Source organism: Onychostruthus taczanowskii, unplaced genomic scaffold, assembly GCF_017590055.1.
Source record: "Onychostruthus taczanowskii isolate IOZ18803 unplaced genomic scaffold, ASM1759005v1 scaffold12, whole genome shotgun sequence".
Lineage (NCBI taxonomy): Eukaryota > Metazoa > Chordata > Aves > Passeriformes > Passeridae > Onychostruthus > Onychostruthus taczanowskii.
In genome coordinates this window covers 9,111,582-9,139,044 of record NW_024498351.1, presented here as the reverse complement: position 1 = coordinate 9,139,044, position 27,463 = coordinate 9,111,582, and the positions used below count along the sequence as shown (strand labels likewise).

The 27,463-nt window shown below is 36.0% G+C and overlaps 1 protein-coding gene across 1 annotated transcript in view; it reads right to left on the bottom strand.

The window, feature by feature from the left end:
- Positions 1–27,463, bottom strand: part of TLL1 (tolloid like 1) — a 123,909-nt gene that overhangs the window by 18,802 nt on the left and 77,644 nt on the right. Inside the window, exons 9-16 of the mRNA XM_041427909.1 lie at positions 23,962–24,077; positions 19,239–19,341; positions 17,925–18,041; positions 16,845–16,990; positions 10,830–11,025; positions 9,249–9,374; positions 6,205–6,365; positions 3,051–3,231 (exon numbers count right to left, since the gene is read on the bottom strand). Coding sequence (XP_041283843.1) covers positions 3,051–3,231; positions 6,205–6,365; positions 9,249–9,374; positions 10,830–11,025; positions 16,845–16,990; positions 17,925–18,041; positions 19,239–19,341; positions 23,962–24,077 — 1,146 coding nt within the window. The remainder of the gene's footprint in view (positions 1–3,050; positions 3,232–6,204; positions 6,366–9,248; positions 9,375–10,829; positions 11,026–16,844; positions 16,991–17,924; positions 18,042–19,238; positions 19,342–23,961; positions 24,078–27,463) is intronic.

Genomic DNA, 27,463 nt, shown 5'->3' with positions numbered 1-27,463 from the left:
ACATAAATACCTTCCTAATGCAGGTCATCTGTTGCCCTATGTCACTGTTTGCTTTCACAGTTTATCACAGCAGGTTTCAACCACCCAAAAACTGCTTTCTGTCGTCTGAGCTGGAGCTGAGCCATGCTTTCTCATCTCTGGCTGTGGTGCAGAATTCACCACCAAAAGAGTTGCTGAAGAAAAGAGTAGTTCTTTGGCTATGCTTGAGAAACATTTTTCAGTTCCTAATCCTCACACTAATTTAACTTATCCACCTTTCTATCTTGCTGAGCATTGCATATGCCTTTACTGGTGAATATACTGCAAGATGCAGTGTTTTACTCATTACATATTTTTTCATTATTTATGTCTTTAAATGCTTACACATCTATTGTGATTCAATTAATAAAATTGGTAAATGCCTGCAATCAAGTGTCAAAGTATTTCTACCCAGATATCATTCTAAAATTATTGTATTCTGAAGAATAATACACATATAAACAGGCAAAAAAACCCAGCACTTCATCAACTGAAAAATTATGTAATCAACTCCCAGAAGTCAAAATACTTGAAGTCTCAAATCTGTCCTTCATTGACAGATTAATAGCATATTATGCCCATATTAAGGAATTCAGAGATAAGAAAGTAGCAACATTTTTTGACAGTCCTAAGATGTCTGATTAATTATTCAGAGATATCTTCTTTTTAGATACTTTAAGTTCAGAAGTTTGATTTTTCTCAAGGTTACAAAATTTCTGTTTTAATCAGAAAACTGTCAAACAGGGAAAGCCAGATGACATAGAAGAATGGAATCTGCTAGAAATTAGAACAAATGGAAGATAGTTGAGAAAGAATAAAAATAAAATACTCCTATTCAGATATTTGAACTCATATGAATTGCTGTCAGGAATGCATTATGAAGCACTAAGTAAATTTACATACTTACAGATTCAAAGGCTTTTGATATCAAACTATCTTTTTTTTTTTTTTTTGAAAGGGATTAGATATATACTATATCTAGGACACATCACACATTTCTATTCATTAAAAAACACATTAGTTTGAACTTATCCCTGACTAAAAAACTTATTCTGTGATCTATGACATCATAAACATTCTTTTTGCAATTACCTAATGAGGGAAAGATAAGAACATTCCATTCAGAACTGAAATATACAAGGGAAATAGCTTCTGAAGAATTATAACATGGTGCTTTAGTCCATGACCTTTAGTCTAGTCTTTCCCCAAGGTACAGCATTGGTGGAACCCACTCATTTAAAGTCACTTGAGCAAAATTAATAATTAAATATGTGAAGATGAGCTATTACTTTAACGAAAATCAAAATTCAACTGACTACAGATGTATAAATGACCAGGATATCCGGGAAACACAATTTCTGAACCATGGAGCTTATATAAATTACTACACTATCACTGCCAGTCTTATCTGAAATATCTGTAAGATCTTAAAAAGATTTAAAGAACTTCATCTGCAGTCTTTAGAACTTCAACATGTCAATATATATTTCTGTAAAAGTCAATGCAACAACTCCTCCTGGCACAACTAGACCAATACAAAATGACAAGTTGTGTGCTTCTAGGAGGAAGCTTTGTTGTGTGCACATATGTGTTTACTACAAATAATCAGTAAACCTTGAATGCTTCTTGCTAACGTGAATCACAAATTTAAAAGTAAAAAGTGTTACTATGGGTAAAGATGGATCTTTGGAACATTAAGACCAGAGAAATGTGATTACTAGGAAAGATATATACTTAAAAGAGATAAAACTTTGTTATGTCTTTGTATGGGACAAAATACCTCTTTCTATCTTTCATAGTTGCTTAATAAAAGGATCAAAATAGTCATAATAAGAAAATACTGAAAGTCTAAACTGTTGGTAGATAAAAATACCTTGGTAGATATTTTTTCACTTTCCAAACCACATCCCTTACATATTATACAGATTCTTATTAGCATATTTATACATATTTTAATTATTAGCTACTAGCAGTAACCAATGAAATACCATTTCATTTCAGTTTTGATAAAATATTTTAAGCAAACAAGTGCTAATAATGGTAGTATATTTTACTACATGGTAAGTGTAATCTGGATTCTCCAGATTCAGATTTTTCATTGCTATCAAAAAATCTGGCACACAATTCAACTCCCAAATTCTTCTGTTTGACATCTGGTTTAGAAAGGTGGGCAGATGGGACTGGTGTTTTTTGTTGTTTTACAAAGGTAAGTTACCTATCCCTACGTGTGTGTGTGAACACACAGGAAAAACACAAAGCAAACTTTTGCTACAAACACTGAGTGGTCTCCTGCCAGAGCCAGATTTCTATATTCCACTCTCAGTGGGTAATTGCAGAGGCCACTGATGAGCAAACATTTCCTCACATCTTAAGCTTCACTCATGTGTAACTTTATTCAACAGTATAAGTCCTCATATGATATAAACCTCCACTGCTCTGATCTCCCTCAGTAAAATTACACTCATAAATAAAAAGACACAGGTTTTTTTTGCAAGATCAAGCTCTTAAACCCTGTTCTTCTGCAAAACATTAAGAAGTGCAAAGTTTGGCACAGATGTAGCCATAATGTTAAACAAATGTTCTACCACAAAGTGGTAATTTCCCAACAAATGGAATATATTAAGAGACTTGAGTAGAAAAAATACAAGAGTACACAGTGTGCAATTCGTATCACTTTACAACTGGGATTTGAAAAAAATAGCAACAAAACTTGGGATAAAAGAAATCTAATAAAAATATAGAAATACAGTAAATTTTCTTTTGTCCTCTGTATCTCACAAAGTTTTCTTGCTTCTGCTGTTATTTAAGTACATATAGATATGTTCCATATATTTTCTACAGACATTGCAATACAGAATGGTATTTTAAAACAGGAGAGTGGTTTATGTTTATGCAAATAAAACTATTTCAAAGCTACCAGGAATACCATAAGCAAAGGAGCCACTGATTTTCATACCAAAATTGTGGTCACCCCACCTAGCCAGTGAATACCCAGAGACACTTACAGGTACACAAGGGTACCTTTTCCATACCTGAGAAGAAGTGTGCCTTGAAGCCTTTTTTTGAGACGGTGTTGTCAGAGCGAAACTCGATGCGCATGTTGTTGTACTGAGAGGTGATGACTTCAGGCACTTCCGTACCGCAGAATTTACCGTGGAGCTTGGAATCAGAAGAAAGGCCACTGCGAATCTCCACGTAATCATACTTGCAAACCTGACAAAAGAGAGAAAGAAAAAATATTTGGCTAATCAAAATAAAAGCATGAAGCTGTTTACAAATGCCAGAATTCTGATGGGTATATACATTGCTGCTGAATAATAAATGACCAATATCCTTCTTCACTGTCTACCAATTCTGAAAGCATTTGTAAATTCTTACATTTGTTGATTATAGGTAAGCATGCTTTAAGGTCACTAACACATAGCTATACTACGAATTATGTTCCAACTTATATTTTTTTAGATGCTGATCTGTGTTTAATATCTAAATTTCAAGATGCTTAGAAGCATTTCCACTTCATTTAAAAAGCAAATATTCCATTGAGAGTAAACTAAAATCTAAAAATGTTTATCTAAAAATTATACCTATCTGTGTGCTATAAACCACATACCCCAAACCTACAAACCTTCTACTGCTTGCATCTCAAAGATATTTAAAAAATATTAATTTTCACCTATAAACTTACAAGGTAAGTTTTAATCATTACATATTTAAGATATATTAATTTATTTCCAAATATATAACTTTCCACTATTAAAACCATGCAACTTTCACCAACAGTAGCATAGCTATAATTTGGAACAGGATTCATGCCATTTTCATTAAAAGGTTAAAAATAAAGTAATATAATGTAATAAAAAAGCCTTATGCAAGGCCTAGTTCTAATGATAATACTTTCAATGCATAATCCCTTGGTCAACTTAAAGCCATCCAGCCAAAAACTTCTAAGCTTCTTAGGCTCAACTATCAATTGTTTAATCAAAAATGTACCAGTTGTCTGCAAGTAATAGCTTAAAAGAGAACATTGGCCAGGAGGATTCATACAGAGCTCATATTGGTCCATTAAATCCAAGTTGTATTTGAAAAATTGCAATTTCTAGTCAAAAAAAGTGTCAGGGGACCTGGAAGGGAACAATAGAAAAGGATGTTTTGGCCTTTGTTGTTCTCTCTCTCTATGAAAAATTGTCGTAATTTCCATTTGGTTTTAATATAATACACTGAAGATGTAGATTAAACTTTTATTGTTACCAGAAGGTTATTCACATGTGGCAGAGTTGAAAATTGACTAATTCAGTTGAAACTCTTTCTGTACAGTATAAAGAACACAAAGATTCATAAAACTTGAGTTATTGCCACATGTTGATCTATACTAATTGGAAGACATATTTCTGATAGTGCATGTGATTTTCAAATATAGCTCACTACATTGATAAATTCCACTAATTCCAGCAATATAATAGTGGTGAGGTTTTATGGTTGCCTAGGTTTAGATAAGAAATCAAATATAATTTCAGATAGGTCTAACTTCCTCTATACTACACTGCACTGAAAAAAAATTACAAGTTAAACTGCACCATGTGAATGTAAAATATTAAAATGGCAATAGTGCAAAAGACATATTAAACTTGGATGTAAATGGAAGACCTACAAGAAATAAATTTACAAACAAATCCTCCGATAACAAATGACAAAAAAAATAGAGTACTTGATGAATGTGTACATTTTATGTCTGCACTCAGACAATATATTAGAATTTTCCAGATATTATGTTTCTTCTGATTTTCACAGGCATCTATCCTCAGTGCTACTATTTAACAGTATGAAGCCAAGATTTAGTAGCACATGAGATGATCAAACGTCAGTTCTGATTGTTGAAACACATTTAGAATTTTTCTGTCTTCTTATGTTGAATGTCTTTTATGACCTTAGAGAAGCGATTTACCTTCATTACATGCCAGGTGTTTTCCTTGCAAATCTCGCCCATGTACCAAGAAAGTGCAAGAAAAAGGTTTTTATGACTTGTTCAAATGGTAATTAAATTTTAATTCCTTGGGAGTTTTAAGCTTTTATTACATCTCTTGCACTTCTAGTCATAATGATTGCAGGACATGAATGTAATGTATATATCACTGAAAATCAGAATTTCATGAACTTGAGAAACCACTCCAAAAAAATTATAGGGGAAAAAAAATCTGACATTGCTGCTTCTGAAAATAATATTGAGGTATTGTGGAGAAGTCATGGCTGGTTTGGTTCTTAGTTATAAATCAAACTCCAGCTTTTGTCCCTTCAAATACCTCTGCCCAAAAGGCGGGCCATCTTTATACTACATTGCTACAAATTTATTTAGAAATAAATAGAAATGTCAGAAATAACATCCTGGGATTTGTGTTCTTAATGCCATGTAAAGAATGTTCATATAAACTCAGTGGTTACAGCATGTTATGGCTGGAGTGTGATGAGGGAATTCAATGATATGACAGAGAATTGCCTACAAAGCAGAACAAAAACTGAAAAGGATGTTGAAACCCACATTTTACTGCTTCTCATCCAAAAAGCACTGCAACACACACCACTTTGTTTAAAGCTGTAAGGAGCATCCTTTAGCACATGGAGGGCTCTGCCCTGTTCTTCCTCTTACCTGGGCAGAAGATCCCCCATGCCTCTGTGGGTTGCCCAGCTCAAAAACTGCTGCTGTTCTATTGTGACTTATTTCTGGTACTGCTCATTCCAAAGTATTCCCCCAGTGAGATACTTGTAAGTGATTTAAATGCTCCCTCACTCCATCACTAACCACAGCTTATGTGTATTCTTTGTAGTCAGTCTGTAAAGATGATTTGGTTTCTCCAGATTTTCTTCTCTTGAACTCTTTCCAATATGCTTCAGCCCGATTTGCTCTGTTTTATTTTGTTGATAAAAAAGTCAGCTGAGACTCAGCAGAGAGCATTTTTTAAAATTTCTTGTAATACATATACATTTAGATGATAGGTAAAAGAGAGCTATTCTTTCCATGTTTGTTTTGAAAGAATCCAGAAACAGTCCCAAAACGAAAACAAGAATATCCATGCTTATTGTCAGCATATGAAAGGTCAGCAAGGGTTCTATAAGACAATATCTATTTTCGAATGCTTGTGAAACCACTTAGAGTATAACAGATTGTGCAGCTCTTTGTTCACGGTTACTTACTTCATTCCCTTCTAACTCAAAAAACTCAAACTTCATTGAAATTCGGTATTGCGTTGGGGCAACCACCTGCCACACGCAGTTTTTGTTTGGAGGATACTCTTTTGGCCACCCTGGTGTGGTTATAGTCCCATTTAGCTTTGTCAGGAGTCCTCCACAAGCAGCTGTAAAATTAAAAGAGAACATAATTTCTTGACTGACGGTGTGTTTTACTATAAACAGAAGTGCACAGAGAAGAATCACTCCTCTCATTACTTATATGCTGCAATGCCCAGACAGACTAATCAGAATCTTACTTTATCATGCTTGGTGCAAACAAAGGGAAAGAGACAGCCCCTATCTTGAACAGCTTGCAGGTTTGTGGGCAGAGATAAGTTTCAGGACTACACAAGGCGTTATCATATTCATTCTTTTCCCCTCCCTCCACAGACTCTGGTTATTCTCTCACAGCCTTTCCCATGCAAGTCCTCTGACCTCACCACCCTCCCCAAGACCTTGACCACCCCTTTTCTGACAGAGGGATTCTTAAGATGTGCTTCTCTCCTTGATTACTGATGCAGAATCAGCCCTACCTGTCTCAGCTCATATGGCTGTGTATGCCTCCCATAGCCTACTAGATAGGGGAACTTCTTTGGAAGAGCAGTCACGTACACCTCAGTCACAATTACTTTTGCTGAATCATGGATGTTCGATTAGAAGAGAAAATGCCTCTTATTTCCAAGTATATGCCAAATAATCACCTCCATAAAACAGAAAAATACTGTGCTACGTTCTTGAATGCAGTTCAACTAGCAAAGGATAAACTCATTAATCTTTTCCATCTGTACAATTTCTTTTTTTTTTTAAAGGAAAGTAAAGGGATTTAGAGAAGCTCTCGATCACACTCTGCTACATTGATAGCCATTACAGCACTGTGACAGCACTGGAAATCATCCACAAATCTCTTTCCAAAGAGCTGAAGGAGGGAGCTCTACTCAACTGCTCTCCACTAACACTGAATGCTTTAAAAACTGGCTATTGCAGTCTAGCTGATGATCTCATATACTGCATCTACTCCATCTAACACAGCTGGGAGAATTCACCAGTTACTATGTCAAGGCTCATTTTGTCAACGCAGACACACATCAGCGTTTCTCCTGGTCCCTAGTTTTCCATGCAGCACACTTCTTGGAATACATGTAAAAGTAATCTTGATGGGAATGGGTGGACTAAGACCCTGGGTCACATCTCAGTGTATCAAAAAAGACCAGACATAGGTTTAGAGACTGCACCCAGATGACACAAGCTGTCCCCTCAAATGATCCAATCTGGGTCAGAGAAACTACTGCCAGATTTCAATTGCTGCTTCTGAACATTGCTCTATTGATCCTTGAGGCAAGGGTGGGAAATGTGGAAATAGTGAAAAAAGAACATTTTGACCCTTTCTAATACGCTGCCATTGGTGGAGACTTGGATTAGAAGATCATAAAGCAAATTTCTGTGCATGTCAACACTGCAGTGAAGCATAAGGCAAAGTTTCTGACTAGGGGCTTCTACTCATGCGTGAATACAGCAACCTCACCCTGCAAAGGCTCAAACTATAATGAGGAGATAATGTTCACAGTGACTACACAGCAATTTTGATTCAGCAGTTCCAAGTACTATCTACGTACAGTGAGTGCCACCTCAGCTGGAACAAACACATACACTTTTAGGGATAGCTCAAGGTTTTTGCTCTACACTGCACTGCAGTGCTTAGAGTGACTTCTTCTGATAGAGTTGCTTTACTGTTTGGGTGCCAGCAATGTATCTCTTTTCTATTTTTCAGAGGCAGAGAGAAAAGCCTTTTGAAAGACTTCTCTAATATTCTGACTTGAGTCAGCAAGCAGACTAAACTCAATTCCTTATGTAAATTTGGGCTGATGATCAAAAGGCCCAGAGATCAAACCTCTGTCTTCATAGCCTCTCCTTTGATTAAACTTATTTTCTCATTGTCTACCTGTGCAGATATCCAAATAAATTGTTTTTCCAATGTTCTCTTTACTAAAGGTTGGGGAGGGAGGAAAAACAACCAAAAAACCCCCCAACCAGCTTCATGAGAACCACAGTCAAACACGCCTTTAATCTAGGACTTGCACCAGCTCACACATACAACAAACAAAAAAACCAAAACCAACCCCACAGATCCAAAAGTGAAATAACAAGAAAGAATTGCAAAGAAACTAGGCAAAGCTAACCCAAACTGTGAATAATAATGAATTAAAGCCAGGAAAGTAGAAAAAAGAGAGACCAGTGAATTGCATCAGAAGAAAACCAGGACTCCAAGCACCCCAATTTTCAAAATCCATTCACTAGTCACACAGATGAGCTAAGAATAAATTTGTGCTATCCTTTGGTTTATTGGTGTCTATGAATAAAAATCAAACCGTAGTTGGTGCGTAATGATCAAGAGTTTATGGTTCTTTCCTTTGATATGAAATATCCATAGAATGCAAAATCTTATCTCAGTTCACTACTATATTTGCACAGACTTCTGCTTATCTCTTTCTTTTTTCCCCAAATGATTATTTGAATATGCTTTGCTCACCCTGAAAAGTAAGAGAAGCCCACAGTGTGACTAGGAGAGGGGAGGATTCCTCTGAGCTTTGAGCTAAAATAGAGGACCTTGCTCTTTGAGACCTGCCAGCTTCCCAGGCACATCCCAGTCAGAGGTGGTCAGAGGGCTTGTTAAACACTCTGATTTTGAGAAAGTGGCACATTATTCTGCTGGTAATTGTCTCCTTGAGAGACTTTGCTTTAGTGAGTATGAATAGTGTAATAAGTGCTATGAAGTCCTACTTTGCACCATTCCTGATTGTTCTAACACCAAAATCTGCAAAATTAAATTGCTGACACACAGAGGACAAACATGGCTCTGGCATCACTTCTAAAAGGACAGCAGTGGTTTTCTGGGCTGGGTTCCACAGATCTCATGCTGCTCAGACAGAGCCTAAGAAAGGTGTAGCATTTCATTCAGGCCATGGCACTCTGAGAGGTTTAAGAGCCCATTAGACAGCAGTGCACTGTACCTTCACAACTCTTCTTGTCAGGACCAAGTTCATAGCCAGGGTCACAGGCGCACTGGTAACTGCCCAGGGTATTTACACAGCGCTGCTCACAGCCACCATTGTCAGGTTTGGCACATTCATCTTCCTCTGCCAAGACAGGCAAGAATGCAAAAATGTGTTAAATAATTACCTTCCTCAGCTGTAACTGCTGGATCAATGGTAAGTCAGAATGCTGTATGCATGCCATTATAAGATGCACTATATAAACCACTGTGGTTGCTGACTAGAGGATTTTCAGATGTTAAGGAGACCTGCAATGGAGAAAATAAAAATCTTTCCTTTGTGGAGTGTGGGGTTTTTTTGTTGGACTGTTTTGTTTTGTTTTAACAATATCTACTAACAGCTGCAGAACTAATTTATAGGCACTTTGTGTGCAGCATACAGTAATTCAGGCAGCCATAATATAAAAATTGTACTAAGTATTGAAGGAAACATTGAAAATCCACAGTAGGGTCACTTGAAGGGCACTTTATCTCCCTCAGAATCAATCTGTACATTATCCTGAATTCATACTCAAAAACAGATTAACAGAATCCTCAAATCCTAGGTTTTTATTCTACTCATATTAAAAGGAACAAGATGAATCAGGGCTGGGGGAGGGAAAGGAATTGTGTGTTCTCTCTACTAGCTCTGAAATATACCCATGAGATTCATTACTGAAATATTCTTCAGATGCTGGAATACTGTTTTCTTACACCAGGACAAGTAATTTCTCAGGGAAAAAAATAAGAGCTCCTACTCTCATGCCTATAGCCTTCAAAGTTATAATTGTCTACAATGAAAGCTATCAGTTATGATTAGAAAAGCCATGGCTTCTTTAAAAAAGAGCAAAGAGGTTTTCCTTGTGGCATGACCTGTATTTCAGGTGTCATCATGGCCACACCACTGCTGGTGGCTTCAACTGTGCCACTGGCAGCACTGTGTGCAAATTACAAACTTTCCATGCATCAAATGCTTCAGGCATTTCTGCAGCTGTATGACACCCTCCTCTCCCCAAAAAACACGCATAGCTGAAGGAAAAACTATGAGGTTATTGCTCAATATGATTTTTTATGTGATTTTTTTCGTTTTTTTTCCCTCCTTACAGAGAGTAATAAATTGATAAAGAAGACTAACCCAGAAAATAGATTAGAAAAAAACTGACAAGATTTAGGCAAAGAAAAGAAAAAAAAAAAACTTGAACAGGAAAAAAAAAAGCCATTTGTAATTACACTTTTAAACTTTATATTTGATAACACAACGTAAAAAATGTGCCATTCAAAAAAATTAGAAATATTTCAGAACTAAGTTGATTAACTGAACCTGAAGACAGTAGAAAGTTGTGCTGAATATGTTCCTTCATTCTTTGGACACATTTTACTAGGAGATTCAAAAATCTCTATTGTTTTGTTTTGAATAAATTGTATGCCCAGGAAAAATTATTCTATTCAGTCTAGCAGCAAAAAAAGATTGAGAAATATTTTTAATACCCCATCATAATTTTCTAGTCCAAGAAGAAGTGATAAGCTGTTCGTAACTCCCAGAATATGTTTTAACACTTACCTTTAAAAAAGTTAGCTGCAAACCCTGCTTTGTTAACAGTTCCATCAGAAACAAACTTCATCCACAGGGTATTAGAGGTAGATCTAATGTCTTCTGGCTTGTCATAGCCACAAAAATGACCAATTAAAGGACTGTTCTCATTTGTTCCATCTCGGATTTCCAAGTAGTCATATGCACAGTTGTCATGTCTTTCAATCTGTAAAACATAATTTTCAAAATGACCTACCTGAACTTGACCATAAATATCAGTCAGATAATAAAAAGAATTTAATTTTTCAAAGTTAAGGTTAAGGTCTCTGTTTAGGGTTCCAGCAGCAGAAAGATGAATGAACATCACTGAATGGATTTTAACTATACTTGTTTTCTACACAAAAAAAAAAAAAAAAAAATTGAAATGTTACTAAGGACACAACAGTCTAACTGGGAAAAAAACTAAAAAAGACATGCTCACCTCTAAACTTCCTAGTGTTCTGTTAAACTTCTACTCTCATCTCAAGTAAAGTCCTCTTTTCTCATGTACACTCAACTAAAGATTAATGGCTCAGCAACTAAACAGGTCAGAAATATTCACCGTTTTAGCAGTATTAAAAAGCTCAATTTTCAACAATATGATAAGATTTTTAGAATCTCCCTTGATCTCCAAGACAGAGCAAAATTTTGCATTTGTCACTGTTCACCGATTTTGCAGGATAGAGGTAAAAAATTGCGGTGCGTAAGGAATTGGATGCATCTGAAAAAATAGATCCAAACACATCTAAAACGATCAGTTCTTAAGTAGTCAACAGAACAGAGGACAAAAATAAACTAATTTTTCTGTGGCTGATGTGTCCAGTTTCTCTTGCACAATTCCTGATTTCAGGTGTCCTCTTTTGATTTTCTGGGCCTATGAGTGAATCTTCATTGTACTGAAACCAGACCAACTGAAAATTTCCCTTTCCATTTAAACTTTCTGCTGGATGACATTCAAACACAGACTAATATGTGAGTGGGCAAGTGTGCATGTCTGCTTGAGTAGTGAGCCTTGTGCTCTTTACATAATGGTATTTGCAGAGTTGATCAGAATGGGAATTGCACCAGAGAGGAAAGCAGTAGCAGCCCAAATATGACCTTGTCCAGAAGCTAGATAATTTATGATACTTGTCTTTATTGAGAGTGTGTTCTTCTCAACAGAATTAAAAACCCTCTTGAGCTGGGTAATTTTACTGCTGGAATACTTCATATCGCTTAGTCTTTTTTATAAAAGAATTAACTAGATCCAAGCATTCAAAAACAATTCCTAAAAGAACACTCTTGTTCAAAGAACTGGCTGAATTGGGAGAGGCAAGTTTAGGGATGGAGAGGATGGAGAGGGTGACAGGATCACAGTCAGGTAGAAGGGTTGGAGAAAGCGTCAAATCTAATTCAGCATATCCACATTCTGTTAAATCAATAAAGAAGTCTAAACGAAACCCAGAAAAATCTTCATTTGATCTCCAGAGAGTTTTTCTTGCACCTAAACTTCACAGTAAGCAGAAGTATCCACTGGTTCTCTGCTCTACTTGTGCATCACAACCAATGTGAAGCTCAGGAATTACCACAGACTAAGGAGCTTTCACTTAGCACATTAAGATTTCTGATGTAAGAGGGAAAACTGGGGGGACGGAACTGTTTGATTTTGTGCCATTTTAGTGGCACAAAATATGGCACTTACACACAACATTTTTCTGTCTTCTTTCCAACTTCCCAATTCTCCAGGCATTAACATGCATAATTTTCTCCCACCCACTCCTCTGTCACAAACCATATTGCCATTTACTGTAATTTCCTAGATTTTTGCTCAGGAATTGCTTTGGGACAGTTTGGGAATGACTGAGGAAAAGACAGGAAAATTTGGGATGCAACCACCTATTGCTGATTTTAGTGGCAATTTTATACAACTAATGCAGTGCATGAGCACTGGTAAGTTTTTGACAATACCAATTCCAAATTTTTATTAATCTAAAGAATAAATTAATGACATCATATTCCAATTTGAAAAAAAAATCTGCCTTGTTATCTCAGTAAAAATCAAGAAGTGAACTGGTACAAAGCTCACCAATATCAATGAAGGAATTGTGCATTTTCCCCACACATCTGTGGTCATTTCAGTACTCAAGACACTTAATTAACATCAGTTTTTTCCATGTTTCCATTTTTTATGGGCAATATGGGAATTATAATTACCCACCAGCCCAGTGTGGCTCTGAGTTACATGTGCCAAATTTCCATTGAGGTGAATTAGTAATTTCTTTTCTGAGGATCACATTATTTTGAGCAGACAAGAACAGCTAAAATACATTTTGTATAGGAGTAAGTTTCTAAACTTTCTAAGCCTATAAGAATCACCCAACTTGCAAAGTGCTATTGAGTCAAAAAAACCCATTTGAAAGGTGGCTGTTCTACCATATTCATTATATTTAGTTTACTACTAGTGCAAGTGATGCCAGTACTATCAATATTAAGGGATATATAACCTAACAGATAAGGATTGTGGTTTTGAGAAATAACCAGTACTTGGTAATCAAAAGAAAATATTAAAAAATGTGGGGGTTTTTTGCCGCACCTCAAGTTTTAAGATTATGTGGTACTATCATCTGGGAACACTACCATACAAAGGTCTATTACACTTGCAGTAGTCTCTTATTCCTCCTATATTTTCTATCTTTCTTATACTTCCTATTTGTTCCTTGAGGAAAATCTCTTCCAGTTAATGAAAGGACCCCTGGTGAGTTTGGCTGTAATGGGACTGATCCCATAAATCTTGTTTACTGGAGCACTAAAATTTCACAAGATATTCACATGATATTACATGCTGATGAGAAGAAATATGAGGAATATTAGCAATTTTTAAAAAGAAATCATATCTAAAAAATTTTTACAGAAAAAATGCATTTCCTATAGGAAATTGAAGGATAACCTCAGCTTCTGAATGCCTTGGAGGAAATCTAGAATTTAAATGGCATCAGAGAACTAAGTTGAGAAAATGTCAGAAAAATTACTAAAGCAGGCACAGAAGAGCAGGAAAACACTATGAAATCTCCCAGAGAAGTGGCAAGCCAGAGACATTTTCTACATCCCTACTCAAAAAAAAAAAAACCTTATAGTTTCAAGTTTAGAAAAACAGCAACAAATCAACCAAACCAAAAACCCAAACAAAAACCGACATAAAAACAAATACACATCCAGAGTACCTTTGTCTTATAGCACTCTTCCAACAGAAAAAAATGAAAAATAAAAATTAAAACAAACAGAAAAAACCCCTAAAATGGAAGAAAAAAAAAAAAAAAAAAGGGAGAGAAAAGGATATGGAGGGCAAATCTGGGAGCAATTCTATTGCAGTAAAAATCTTTATTTGTTGTCATTGTTAATTTTTTTGTTCATAAAGTCAAACTGCAATATAGATAAACACATCTGCCTCAGGTTTTAGACATCAGTCATAAAAAGTGGAATATATGCTAGTGAAATCAGAAGATCAGATAAATTTTATTCCCTGATTTATGTAAAAATAATTTAAATTATTGCTATCTGCACAGAGTTTAACAAGGTGACTCAAGTGAGGAAGATTAATACAAATCTGCTCTACAAACCCTCTGGGTTTTTTTAGCTGGTGAGACTGTGTGCCAAAAAACAGTTCTTAAATAAAAAAGCAAATAAACTTACAAAAAAACCCTGCTAATTTTCAAAGAACAATAGTATAAAGGTGACTGTAACAATGAAAAAGATGGAGTTCCCAATCCCAACATCTCTACTCTCACACAGACAGTGGAAATTATAGCAGCCAAATAAGAAAGTGCAATCCTGCACTCAGTGGAAAATGTGTTGCCCACAGCAGGCAAAACAAGATGACTCATTGATACAGTTTGAAATTCTCAGTTTCCCTAGTGCTTTCATTTCAGAATGAAGGTTATTTATACAGTTTTTTTTTTCTAGTATTACATAGGGATAATGAGAATTCCTCTTACTTAACTGTACCTTTCAGAAGACAGAGAAGTAATTTTCTCACAAACACACTGCAATAACTCTCTGGCCTGACATTTACTTTTTTCTATCTCAGCTGGCACCAAGAACAGTGATGTTTAAACAATTTTTTGTTTTACTGGGCAGTGCACCAAAGATTCAGTCCAGAGAGGGACTCAGTACCAAAAACCAGAACACCTAACATCAAGAGCTGGGAGCAGAAATGAAAATCAGTGGTGAATGTCCAGGCACTCCAGAACAGCTCCCAAAGCAACTCCCATCCTCATCACCAAGCCCAGTGGGTGAGCCAGTAAGAGATGCCACAAAGACAGATATAGCAGTCTTGTGCCTATCTGGGGTGTCTAATTTGGTGCTCAAGGGCATCTTGCCACTCTGGAATTATAGCTCAGACTCTCCCTGGAAAAGTATTTCAAGTCCCTACTGTTGGATTTTTTTTTTTTCTTTCCCTAACACATTAAGTATAAGCCCCAACTTGAGACTGTCCCCTGACTATATTTCCGCTCAATTTCCTCTTTCTTCTTATGAGGTGTTAGTCCACATGTCTCAACCTCTAGAGAGTGCCGTAATACTAGACAGCCTGGAGGAAAAACTGGACATTTCTTCCTGAGGCTTTAATCACTTGCCTACTAAAATGTTCTGTTGTTTGCTGGTCCTTTGGTTCTAGTTATTTCCTGAATGGTGAGGCATAAGCATGCCATCTTCACACTTGTAAATAGTCCCTAACTTGGTGATTAGAAAAAGTTCCTGAAAGATAGGGAGAGATGTTTGATTCTCCTAGCGATGATATAGAACTGAGGTCAGTTCAAGCACGTGCAGACCATTGCTGATCAACTGCATCCAAACCAAATATTGCAGCAAATCTCTTTTGCAGAGGAATAGGGCCATTTCCTTTGTCATCACATTAAGAAATGCTGAGCACCAATGGCAGACTAGAAAAGCTCCATATCTAGTCAGTAAATTATATAAAAGTACTCAAAATATTCATTTTCAACAGGGCTTAAGTAAAAAGACTAAGACACTATGGTAAGTAAGCTTGAGCCAGATCATGTAGATCAGAAGATCAGGGGAAGCTGATCTTGTCTGCACTAGAACTGACATTAATTCAGGACTGGGAAAATAAAAAAAAAAATTTAAAAAAGGGAAAATTAAGTAGAATCTATGAAAATATTAAAAAATTGATATTTTACATTCTTAATTGCTAATAAAGTTCCAATCCCTTACTGTCTCACACTCAAATCTTTCTACCAGTCACTGCAAAAATGTGCCATAACCCTGAAGTCTATCTGCAAGACCAAAGCGTCAGATTGGAAATTACACCTCTGTTTACTATACCTGTATTAAGATCTATGTACAATATAAAGGCAAAAAGTCTAGATTTTTAAAAAACATTTTTCATGCCCTTAGTGCTGAAGCATATTCAAATAAAACAAATTAACTCAAAGTATACTGCTAAATTTATCCACAAAGTTCAAGCTTGTGTATTGTGTAGGAATAAAACAAACATGAAATACATTTTCTTTTTTATGTAATAGTTTACCACAGTTTAGAAATGTTATACACAGTGTGATGTACACTAAAAACATACACCTATGACAAACTTACCACATCTTTTTCCTTTCCTCACTAAATACGGGTTTTTGATCTGAATATTAGTTTTAGGGTTGTAAGCCAAAGAACGGTGTTTTTTTCTCCAGCCACACATTCATTTTTGACAATAATAGCAAAAATAAAAAGTCCTGGTTATTTAACAGAATATTGATGTAACCTTGCTGAGCTAGATTATGTACTTGGTAAAATGTGACTATCTTCAGTAATTTTAATATTCTAATTCAAATATTAGAGATAACATAAAAACACCTATAATTTTGAAAATTTCTGGGGAAGAGAAACTTCCATGGATTATGGAGTTAATTTTTCATAGAGAACTCAAATTCATTCACAGGTTTAATAAATATTCCCTTAAATTTCACTATCACTCAGCCACTAGATGCTTGTCTGAGATTAGTTAAAAGGCTTTACCTCAAATGCTTGAAAGGTTAATCCTACATTGTAGTTTTCTGACACTGTTATTTTCCACACACATTCCTTCATTGGTCTGTAGTCATCAGGATAATTGGGAGACTGGATCTGGCCTTCATTTTTGTGGATTTCACCTCCACAAATAGCTGATAAAAGCATAACATTTTACTGTCAATAATGATATTTTCTGTAATTTCCCCATGCCCAAAGTGAGATTATATGCTCCCATTTTCAAAACTAATAATAAAATTTGTCTGGACAATACTTAAATCTACCAAAAATAAATTATTGAAAACACAATTGATTTAAACCATTACATGTACTTTAGCTAGCAAATATAACTTAGCATTTCTAATAGCTCTAAACATGTCTACAGTGTTGAGGATGAATTTGTAATTATGGATAATCTGAATCTATACATTTTACAGAATATATTTAAAGGGTCAAAATAATTAAATTTTTGTTCACTCTTGAAATATACTTAATAAACTTTCTTCACTGATATTTACTAACCTTTAGAAAGAGACAAAGGAAAGCAAAATCTCATATTTTATAATGATCTCTGCATTTTAACCTACAGTTTATCACTTCAAGCTTGCATTCAGTTTGAAGAAACAGCTAATATTATTAAAAAATATTTTCATGAAAAGTACAGGTTCTGTTTTAAACAGGTATATGTCGACTTGCTAACATACCCAATGCGCATGGGTGCCTTTGTTAACTACTCCGAGAGTATATGGAAAATATAAGACAGATGTTTCTGAAGGATAAACAGAAAGTACACACTGAAATCTTTGCATACACTAAGCACAAGAACATGCATATTTAGTAAATTAAAGACCGGTAAAAAATGTTTATGATTACTATCAGTGATTTCCCTGAAAAAGAGCTCAGCTAAAATCCAATCACAGGAGGAGTTTCAAAATGCCCTGTCTAGTAATTTAGCACCTATTGTCTCTTAGTGATAAAATACTAATTTCATATGTTAGTTTTGGTGGGGGATGATTAATTTTAAAAGGTATCTGGTTAATATTATTTTCCTCAATAACCAAATTATTTTTAATGCTATAAGAGGCTTACCTTCATAAACTGCTGCAAAACCCTTCCCAACCCAGTTGCTGCTGCTGCGGAACTCAATCCACATCCTGCTGTCGGTGGATGTGAGCACTTCTGGCAGTTTGTCACCACAAAACCTGCCTAAAAACATGCAACCAGTAACTGCATTTTCTGCCGCCTCTGAAGCCAAATGCTGCAAACATTTATACAAGTGTTTAACATTATAGGCAGAAGTAGCAGAACCAACTCAGTGGAACTATTCATACGCTTATGGTTAAGCACATCTGTTTCTGCAGATCAGGATCTAACACACAAAGATTTTATTATAAAGGTTTCAGAACTTTTTATTGCAGTCAGGCTCACAAGTCTAAGCAAAAAAACCTCAGGGGAATTAATGAAAAAAAATATTGTTAGAGGATGTTTATATACATACAAACACACGCATTTTGGAAGGGGAAAGTGAGTACTAATCTTAAAAAAGGAACAAATGCAGGTCACAGTAATACAGCTGATTGTGTCTAAGGGCCAAAGAGGTTTTAAAAGCAACATCTAAATGACCTATTCTACATAACCCTCTTAAAGTCTGCCTAGATAGGTAAAATTTCTGTTTTTCTAGTTGATAGAGAACAGAAGACGAGGATAATTACTGTCTAGTCTTAACTGTTTCCTCCTTATTTACTGTTCAATGCCAAAAAATAGACATTCCTTTTAGAGAGCTGTCCTCTGTATCTGGGCACTAGCATTATGGGAGGGGAAATCTTCCCACCAACCTTCTAAATTAAAATAGGATTACTGCAGCGTTTATATTTCCATTGCAACTCAAGCTTAATTGGCTATTGCTTTGCATTTCTCTTGTCTGCAAGAGCAGGGAATGACACACAAGGAACACAGAGAAGGAATCTGCCCCAGATCTTAAAGGTACAGGCACAGAGCTCGTAAGAACAGCTCTACAGCAGGTGCATGTTCTCATCACATGACCCATGAATTTCCCATCATATGCTCTACAGATTTGTCCGTAAACTTCTTCCCTATTTCTGGGGGGAAAGGGGTGGGAAACTAGGGCAGCTTCATAATTCAATATCCATAAGCAAAGCAAAATCTTGCACATTTTGTAGTTATCATCTTTCCAAACTTGCAGCTGAATAATGGCAAGCTGCTGCGAAAGGAAGGCTTGAGGCTTGAAGTCAAGGCCATTTAGATGGTTTTTTTCCCCCATCCCCAAGTTTAGATCCATTCTAGACACCTGAAACCCAAGAAGTTGTAGTGGGTTCAACAGCAGGTCCACTGAGCCCAATGAGTGTGGTGCAGTGGACGGTGCAGCGTTTAACAGTTGCATACCAAGCAGAGAGGATTTTCTCCAGTAGCCATCTCTTACTTCAATATAGTCGTACCAACAGAGACTGCTCTTGTAAAGGTCCATGGTGGTAAAGTTTAAGACGATCTGCAATCAGATGAGAAGGACTAATAAATCATGTGTGGTAAATAAGAGGGAAAAAAATCTCAACAACATTCTGAAGAACTGAAGCCAGAATGGTCACCTGTAATGAAATTCCAACTGTTCAGACATCTAATTATCCTCTCCTCAATTATTTCTTTGACTAAGGGCAAGTTTACTGGTAACATGAAAACTTTATTTTATTTAATCTTATATATTTGCGCAAATTCAAGACAATCTACTCACATTTAATTGCTCACAGGGAGTTTTTCACTGAGAAATAAAAATTTGAGAATACTAATTAGGTAAAATATTAGAGTAATATAATTTTAAGTATGTTACTTGATAATTCTACTGCCAATTCCTCTTCCATTACATTTTGGTTATAACTAGCACTGACTATAATCAGCTGCAAATAAAAAAAAAATAATTGTTTTAGTTTGGTTTGTGCTTCTTCTGCTACTGTTTTGACATTTTACTTTCAGACACATAAATGTTGACAATGTTGGACAGTAATGCTGAAAGAAAGTTCACTAATAAAAAACAGTATGCAGTCCCTTAATGATTCTTAATGAAACTATAGTAAAGCTTTTTATGCAGAAGTCTGAAATCTGCACATTTCAGAAACTTGTGAACTTGGACTCCAAGTGTTATTGAGAGTATCTGTAAACATATTTTCATTTTTTCAATACTTACTATAAGGACTACCCTTATACTAAATTACATTATCCCGTTTTAGAAATATTAATCCTAAACTGCCATAAACTTACACTTTTAACACAGGAATAGGATTTTTTCCTGATCACACACTGACACAATAACTACAGTTCAAACCCTGACTGACTGGGATAGTCTTAGCATCATGTCCTGCAATTACAGGGATAAATCCAAACAAGCAGATTAAAAGTTATTAATATTTTGTATTATGAAATTATTTAAATTAATACCTTTTTACTGGATTTAGGTGTATTTGGCAAAACAATTCATGTTCTTCAGAATCAGTTCCTTAGTGTACATAAATAAATATTTCAAACTAATTGAAATTCTTCTCTATTCACATTTGAGCATAGAATTGGTGTTAGCTTTGATCCTAGAAACTCACAATTGAAACCTCCTATTATAAAACAAACACAAATTGCTGCACAGGAGCAGGTACCTCACACTGCAAAAATACATCTCCATGGCAGCCTGTGGAGCAGCTGTGAGTGTCAGTTGAAAGGAGAGGAATTTACCCTTAGTCCAGATGCAAGGAAAAAATTTTAACACCATAACTGGAAAAAAGAACCCAGACAGATAAGTCATATAAGATGGTTTAGTTCCATCTCAGACTTCTCAGTTTCATGCATCCTTCCATGGATATTTAATCGACAGGACATTCTGGCTTTACTACTCAGGCAGTCCTTCAGGAAGATGTACTGAAGAAATAAGTGCGCAAATATTGCCAGAATTCCAAAACCACCTATTTACGATGAGGAATATGAAGAGCTACCTAAAAGTAAAAACATTCATACGGTTTACTCTGCTTCCGTTTTTTTAATATGTTTCCAAATTCTATTTGAACCTACTTCAGAGGGTGGCAGAGAGATCATTCTCTGATTCACAGAGAGCTTCTCTGTCCTTAGCAGAATTTTTCTTCTTCAACTCTTCCTTCAAATAAAGAGACCACACCAACTTACAAAGCTTTTGTTCTCAAATCATCCACTTTGCAGTTCAGATTCCCTCTAGACTCCTATCTTCTTATTTTCTCAGGAGTAGGTATGTCTGTTTCTATTTGCCCTACTACTTGGAAAGCCTGCTGCCCTCATCAGTCTGGTCCTTTCCCAGCCACGCCAACTTTACTCCCCAATCTGTGCAGTCAGAGGGGTTCAAAAGGGGGAGCCCTTTTTCTTTGCCCTGATGAGATGCAGACAGCTGCTTACACTAACCCAGCTGGCTCTGCTGGAAGCAAGCTACAGAAGCCACAAGCTATACCTCCTCCACTGCTTCAGCTCCTTAGAGCCTGGAGGCCTCTCACCAGTCTAACCACAAGTTTCCCTTTTTTCCATGACACAGCTGAAACATCAGATTTCTTCTCAGGTTTTTGTTTGGAAATTCACCTTTTTCCAAACCTTAGTTGCCAGGATAGGGGCGGGAAATGGATGGTTTCACTTAGCTGTGATCATGTCAATGTCTCAAAGTGCTGCTGTCTAAATTGAAATGGTTAAAATTTAATGAGCCTTCTCAATGGCCCCTGCTTTTGAAACTACATGAAATAACCTTCAGAGCCTTTTCTCACTCTGACATGCCAAGGTATTTGATGACACAGCAATTTCTTAACACTGACCAGAATTCAATAGCTGTACATAGGCAGAACCCCCAGTCTGTCACAGCATGATTTCTGGTCATGAACCAAACAAGTTTAAATATATTTAAGATTCCAATTTGCTATTCTGCAAAGTACTAAAGAGAGCTACAGACAAGGCAGAGCTTGTTCAAGGGGACAGGACGGCTGAGAGGCTTCCCAGGAAAAACAATCAATGGGTATTTGTCAGCACAATTAAAGAATTATTGATTACACAGCAGATTTGATTGTGCAACTGCAGCTTCCAAGAGAATATACCATACTCCTACTGCCTGAGATAAGAAAGCACAAAATATACAACAAATACCAGTAATACAAACCAACATTTTTGCAGGTGGCATTTTTTTACCATATCAATCAATGATTTTTCTGGCCTATTTTATCTTTCATGTAAAACATTAAGGAAAACTGAAAAGTAGTGTAACCTATTCAAAAAGGCAGATTCAAATAAAACACTGGCACAGCTGCAACTCTCCTATGCCAATAAAATTTCTACACACCAGAAGGCAGGATTCTCCCTGGCTGGGGGCATACAGCATTAATAACACCATCCTCCAAGATTTTCTGTGTATGGATATAGCGAGTACAGCTTTTACAGCTACAGTTCACCATGTAGTCTTAAGTCTCAAAAGTAAAAGGTAAAGGAGTAAAATGGGGAAGGAGCCAGTCCTCTCATGCTGCTGACTTCAACACAGAGGCTTTCCCCCATTAAGACTTTGTCCAGTATAATGCAGTTTCAGTGGTGGTTACAAACTCAAGACTATTTTTTTTGTTATATTACAAACATATTAATATTACACTGGTGCCTATAGATAGGCTTACACAAAGTTGGAGTATGCTATAAATACTTAAACATCAACATTAACTCAGACATTAGAATTTTTTTCAAGAGAAAATAATTGTAGATGAACACACTTTTTTATTGGTTTTTTTTAAATGGAACTGTGGAAAAAAGCTTAAGCCATTTTTGTTGTTATCACAGTCATGTCTAAAATGCAACACAAATAATGGGGACATAAATTTACTATCTAGAATAATTTTCATTTTTTGCACAAACATTCTCTTATTCATCTCTTCATTTTTTCCCCCCAACAACCTGCTGAGCCACCCTTTTCCTCCCAGCAGAGAGTGTTTAGTTTTCCTCCTGTCTCTGGCTCTTGCCCAGGGGAGGGCAAACACTCTCCAAATGACTTTTCTTTCGTTCCCCACAGTAGCAAATGCCCTTACAGCTCCTCAGGAGCCATGAGAACAACAAGAGTATATATTCTTGCTGACCTGAAAGAAACATGGAGCAAAGTAATAAAATGAGGAGAAAAGAATGTCCAATTCATACACAGTGGGAGACTTCTGTGACAAATTACTGAACTATCTGGGGGCAAATGCTGGGTCTTCCTATTTGAACTTGCCAGTACTGAATCTGTTAAATTCTATATTTCAGTCTTTGGATTCTGTATTTTAGTCTTTAGTACTTGACTGCTTGATACTAGCCACTGCTTCATGTAAGGAAACTCACATCCTTTTTTCTGCATACTTTGTCTCAGATGAAGCTTTTTATCACTCCCTCTTATCCTTATATGTTTTGAAGCAGCCCAATATTTGAGCCAATAATTTAAAATGAGATTTAGCTACCACATTCAGAAGGTGTACATAAGAAGGAAACAAGTAAAACACAGGTTTTACTTTCACTAGGATGGCACACTTGGCACACTTCTCTCTCCAAACTACTCTCACTGAGCCCACTTTTTTCCCACAAAGTTGACCCCCAGAAAGTAAAACTCTATGTATGCACTAGGACCAATACCAAGGAACACCTACAATGACATATTCTTTACTCATGTTATTGTGGTTTCATTTTAGAAACATCTTATTGAACACACTAAGAACTTTTTTAGCCACAGCCCAGCTAACAGCCCCATACAACTCAGTCAGCTTGTCCCAGCCCATGTTGGAAAATGGACCATTCAGGATCTGAATCACCTCTTCTACTCTTATATTGAACCATAAATTGAACTGGGAGCCAGCTTTAAAGAGAGTTCATGGTGCAAGCATACAGCAGATTGAAATTATGTCTTTATTTCACAAATATATCCATTGGATTGATGATGTGATTCTGATGCCAGAGATCAAAATAAAGTCAATAGTACATAGTCCATGGTCCCATTTTTAATGACACACCATTATTTTCAATTAATATGCATCTTTTAAACTTAAACAAAAAGCTAAATAATCACAACATTTTACTTTGAAAATAGTATCTGTGTCTAGCTAAAGGAATATTAAAATACCTTCTCTCCCGGGGTCACAGAGATTCTCCATATGCAGTGTGTGTAGGAAGGATAACCATTTGGAAACCCAGGAGAAGAAAAGTTGCCTGTAGATTCCTGCAGTGTTTCTCCACAGGCTGAAAGAAACAATTACAGTAAAAACATAAAATTTAATGTGCCTAGCAGAGAAAAATGCATCTTTCCAATATCTACTCACAATACATTTAACTCACTGCAGATGCAGAATGGAAAATAAACTACTTAGTTTACAATTTATTAAAAGCCATGATTTTAAACCAGTCTGACATTCATTCCCTTTTATGCAGGATGTTTTTATTCCATGAACTATTTCACTTATGTGTTGTCTGCTGACGTAACCAAAATTATGGCAGACTTAAAAATATCATTGCTGTCAATCAACTGCAATATTATACATAGAACTCTTTTGGTAATTAAAAAAAAAAAAAGTTAGACATCCTTTAAGAACTAAAAGAAATGCTAGCACACATGACTTGCATCACACTGAATTTTTTTTCAGTGGTTTCATTTAATTTAGTCCTTTACCCGCATGAAAAACTGATCTGACCTAAACTCATTTATGTTGGTATAGAAAACTAAATCCTGTATTTGATGAAGTCTCTTAGCAAGAGTGATTTGTAGAGATAAGTAATAAAAGCAAAGCAAATTTAAAGTCTTAAAATACCAAAGGCTTTTATATTCTTTATTACTGAAGCTTTTAGCACTTTTCTCTCACCTGTCAATCATGCTGCTAAATGCTGGCTAATAAATCATCATCACACTAAAATATAACATTGAAAGTTACTGCCATTCTCCACCATTAAAACTGATTTTGGTAGGGTGTTGCACCTTAGTCAGTCATCTTTTTTGACCTTAATCAAATTTTTTTCACCCCTGATTTTGCAGGTGTGATACAAGATATGAATTTGATATTATCTCATGACTAACAGTGTAATCAGATCTGCAGTGCTTTCAAATTACCACTGCCAGCATGTGAACAACCATGTCATCAAAATATCGATGAATCATAAATGTTCTGGAAAATCTTTAAATAAAGGAGGACAAAGGAAAGGATTGCCTGTGACAAAGATAGACAACACAGATGTAAAGCTGTTTTGTTAAAATGTATCTAAGATGTGATTGGACAACTACATTGTTATATCAAGTGTAAATTATTTTCAATGCATCAAATATGCTCTCCAACACTCAAATGGTTATCATGATGAGAAGAGAAGAGAAAGAGTGGCATGACTCCCAAGAAGTGCAACAGCTGAAGCCACCATCACTGTACCCTTTAGGAATTAAACATGAAAAAAAAATATTTTCCTCCCTTCATTTAAAAAATGTAGTTTTATCTTAAAAATTGCAGGCAGCTGCAGCAAGTGACATTTCTGCACAAAGCCCTTTCAATGAAAAGGCTATATCTGTCATTGACCACAATTTATGTTTAGCACAACAATGAATGCAAAGTCATTTAATTTGCAGAGTCCTGTACTGGATTACCCAGAGCTGGTGAACTGTGTCATAGCTTACAGTACATAAGTAAAGCACTTCAGAAAAAGCCAACTGTGAAATTATTGGAGTAGATGACAGTAGGGCCTTAAGATGAGACATCCATAAGAATCCAAGTATTCCTCTCACCCCTTTTAGAGCCCTCTGTTATTCTTCCTCTCATCCATGGTTTCATTAAGTCTACGTTGGAACACTCCATGCTCCATATACAGAAGATGGGTATAGACCTAAAACAATGGCTTTTAAGCTGCAAAAGGAGTCATGGAACACCTTTTCCCCCCCAGGAATTACAGAATAAAGCCATTTAATATGAAAATTTACCTTCTATCCTTATTAAATTCCTGGGAGCTCTCTAACAAATTAAAACTATTTTCAGAAATATCTCTAAATTTAAGAGAAGCATAAGAAAACTTGTAAGTAGATAGCTTCTACTAAGAATTAACACAATCAGAATTTACAAAATGCACTTGGGTTTCATGTGTTTTGCCATATTTATCTTTTAATTGTAAATTCTTGATTACTCAAGGGAGCTATAACAGGAACAGCTCATATCAATCAATAGTTGAATTAATCTTCTGTGGGATCTGAGCTCTAGGCTGTCTTCCAAAGTAGTAGTAGACAGGGCAATATTTGGGGATTTCTTGTTGAAAAGCACATTTCTAGGCAACGGGAAACTGTTAAAGTTCTATCACTAGAGAATGTAAAGTTTTCTTTTTATTTGGACTGTAGTAACTGCAGTAGTCATGACTAGGCTTATAAGACAGAATATTACAATTTTTTTTTTTACTTTATAATGGTCCATGAGTAATGAAATCCATTTTGGGAAAGAAATGTGGAAGGAAAATGAGTGGTAAGGGCCACTTATTGAAATTTCATTTCATACTTATTTTAGTACATTCCAAGTCAGAAGATATCAATTACAACTTCAATCTTATATGCTTTAAATAGTAATGCTTTACAATGTTTTAAAAAGCATTTGTACATTTTTATTCCTTTGTTAATCATTAACATTTGCCAAGGTTTTCCCTGATGCTTTTTCCCTCCTTTCAAACATCATGCCTTATATCAATTTTACTAGGCTAGACCACTTGCAGAAATGCCACTTTAGCTTTCCCCACACACATACTCTAGCCATAAAAGCCACTCTCTTCTCCTTTACAGCTTGAGAAGGTTAGACATCTAATAACACTTTCCGTGGTGAGGAGAGGGAAACTATTTTTGTTTCTCCTTGTAAAGATCACCTTTGGGTGTAGGCAGCAGGTAGATTATGTGCTTATACAAAGCAATTCCCTCCAGTGTACTCTGCAGCAGTGTTTAATTACCCAGCCTGCGTATGACACCTCTCTGGGCTGGCCTATACACACAGTCAAGTCCCATCAAGGATTACTGTGAAATCTGCAAATGATGAAGCCCAGATCCTCCAGAACACTTAGGGAACCAAGTCTCATTCCCTTGTACATAGCACTAGCAAGAGCATAATATCACTTATGGCTAATTTGAGTTTACCCTTTTTCTTTATGTTCTTTAACACTTAGACACAGGTCTGTACAACTATACATATATAGCATAAAAAGCCGCCACAGAGCCCTAAAAATATCTACTACTGATCATGTTATTGTCAAATCAAAAACTTAATTCAGTTTACTGCAACTCAGGGTCTTACTATTGACTTGATTCCTCTTTATAAGAAATCCATAGGACAGTTACAAGGCAACTGTCTTAATCTAAAAACCCTAATTCTCCTTATACAGTAAAAAAAGGCTGACTTTTGAAGGTGGACATTCTTTTCAAATCTAATAGGGATGGCAGCAAGTTAAGCCTGAGGAACAGTGAGAACAGTACAAAAAAGAGACAGGCTTCAGCCTTCATCTGCTCTTTTCCACACACACATTCACAGACCCAGGCAATCTGTAAATTTGCTCAACTTCATCCATCCACCTTCTCTTCCTCTAAACAGATTTCTCCCACCAGTCTGAGACTTTCCTATCCATTA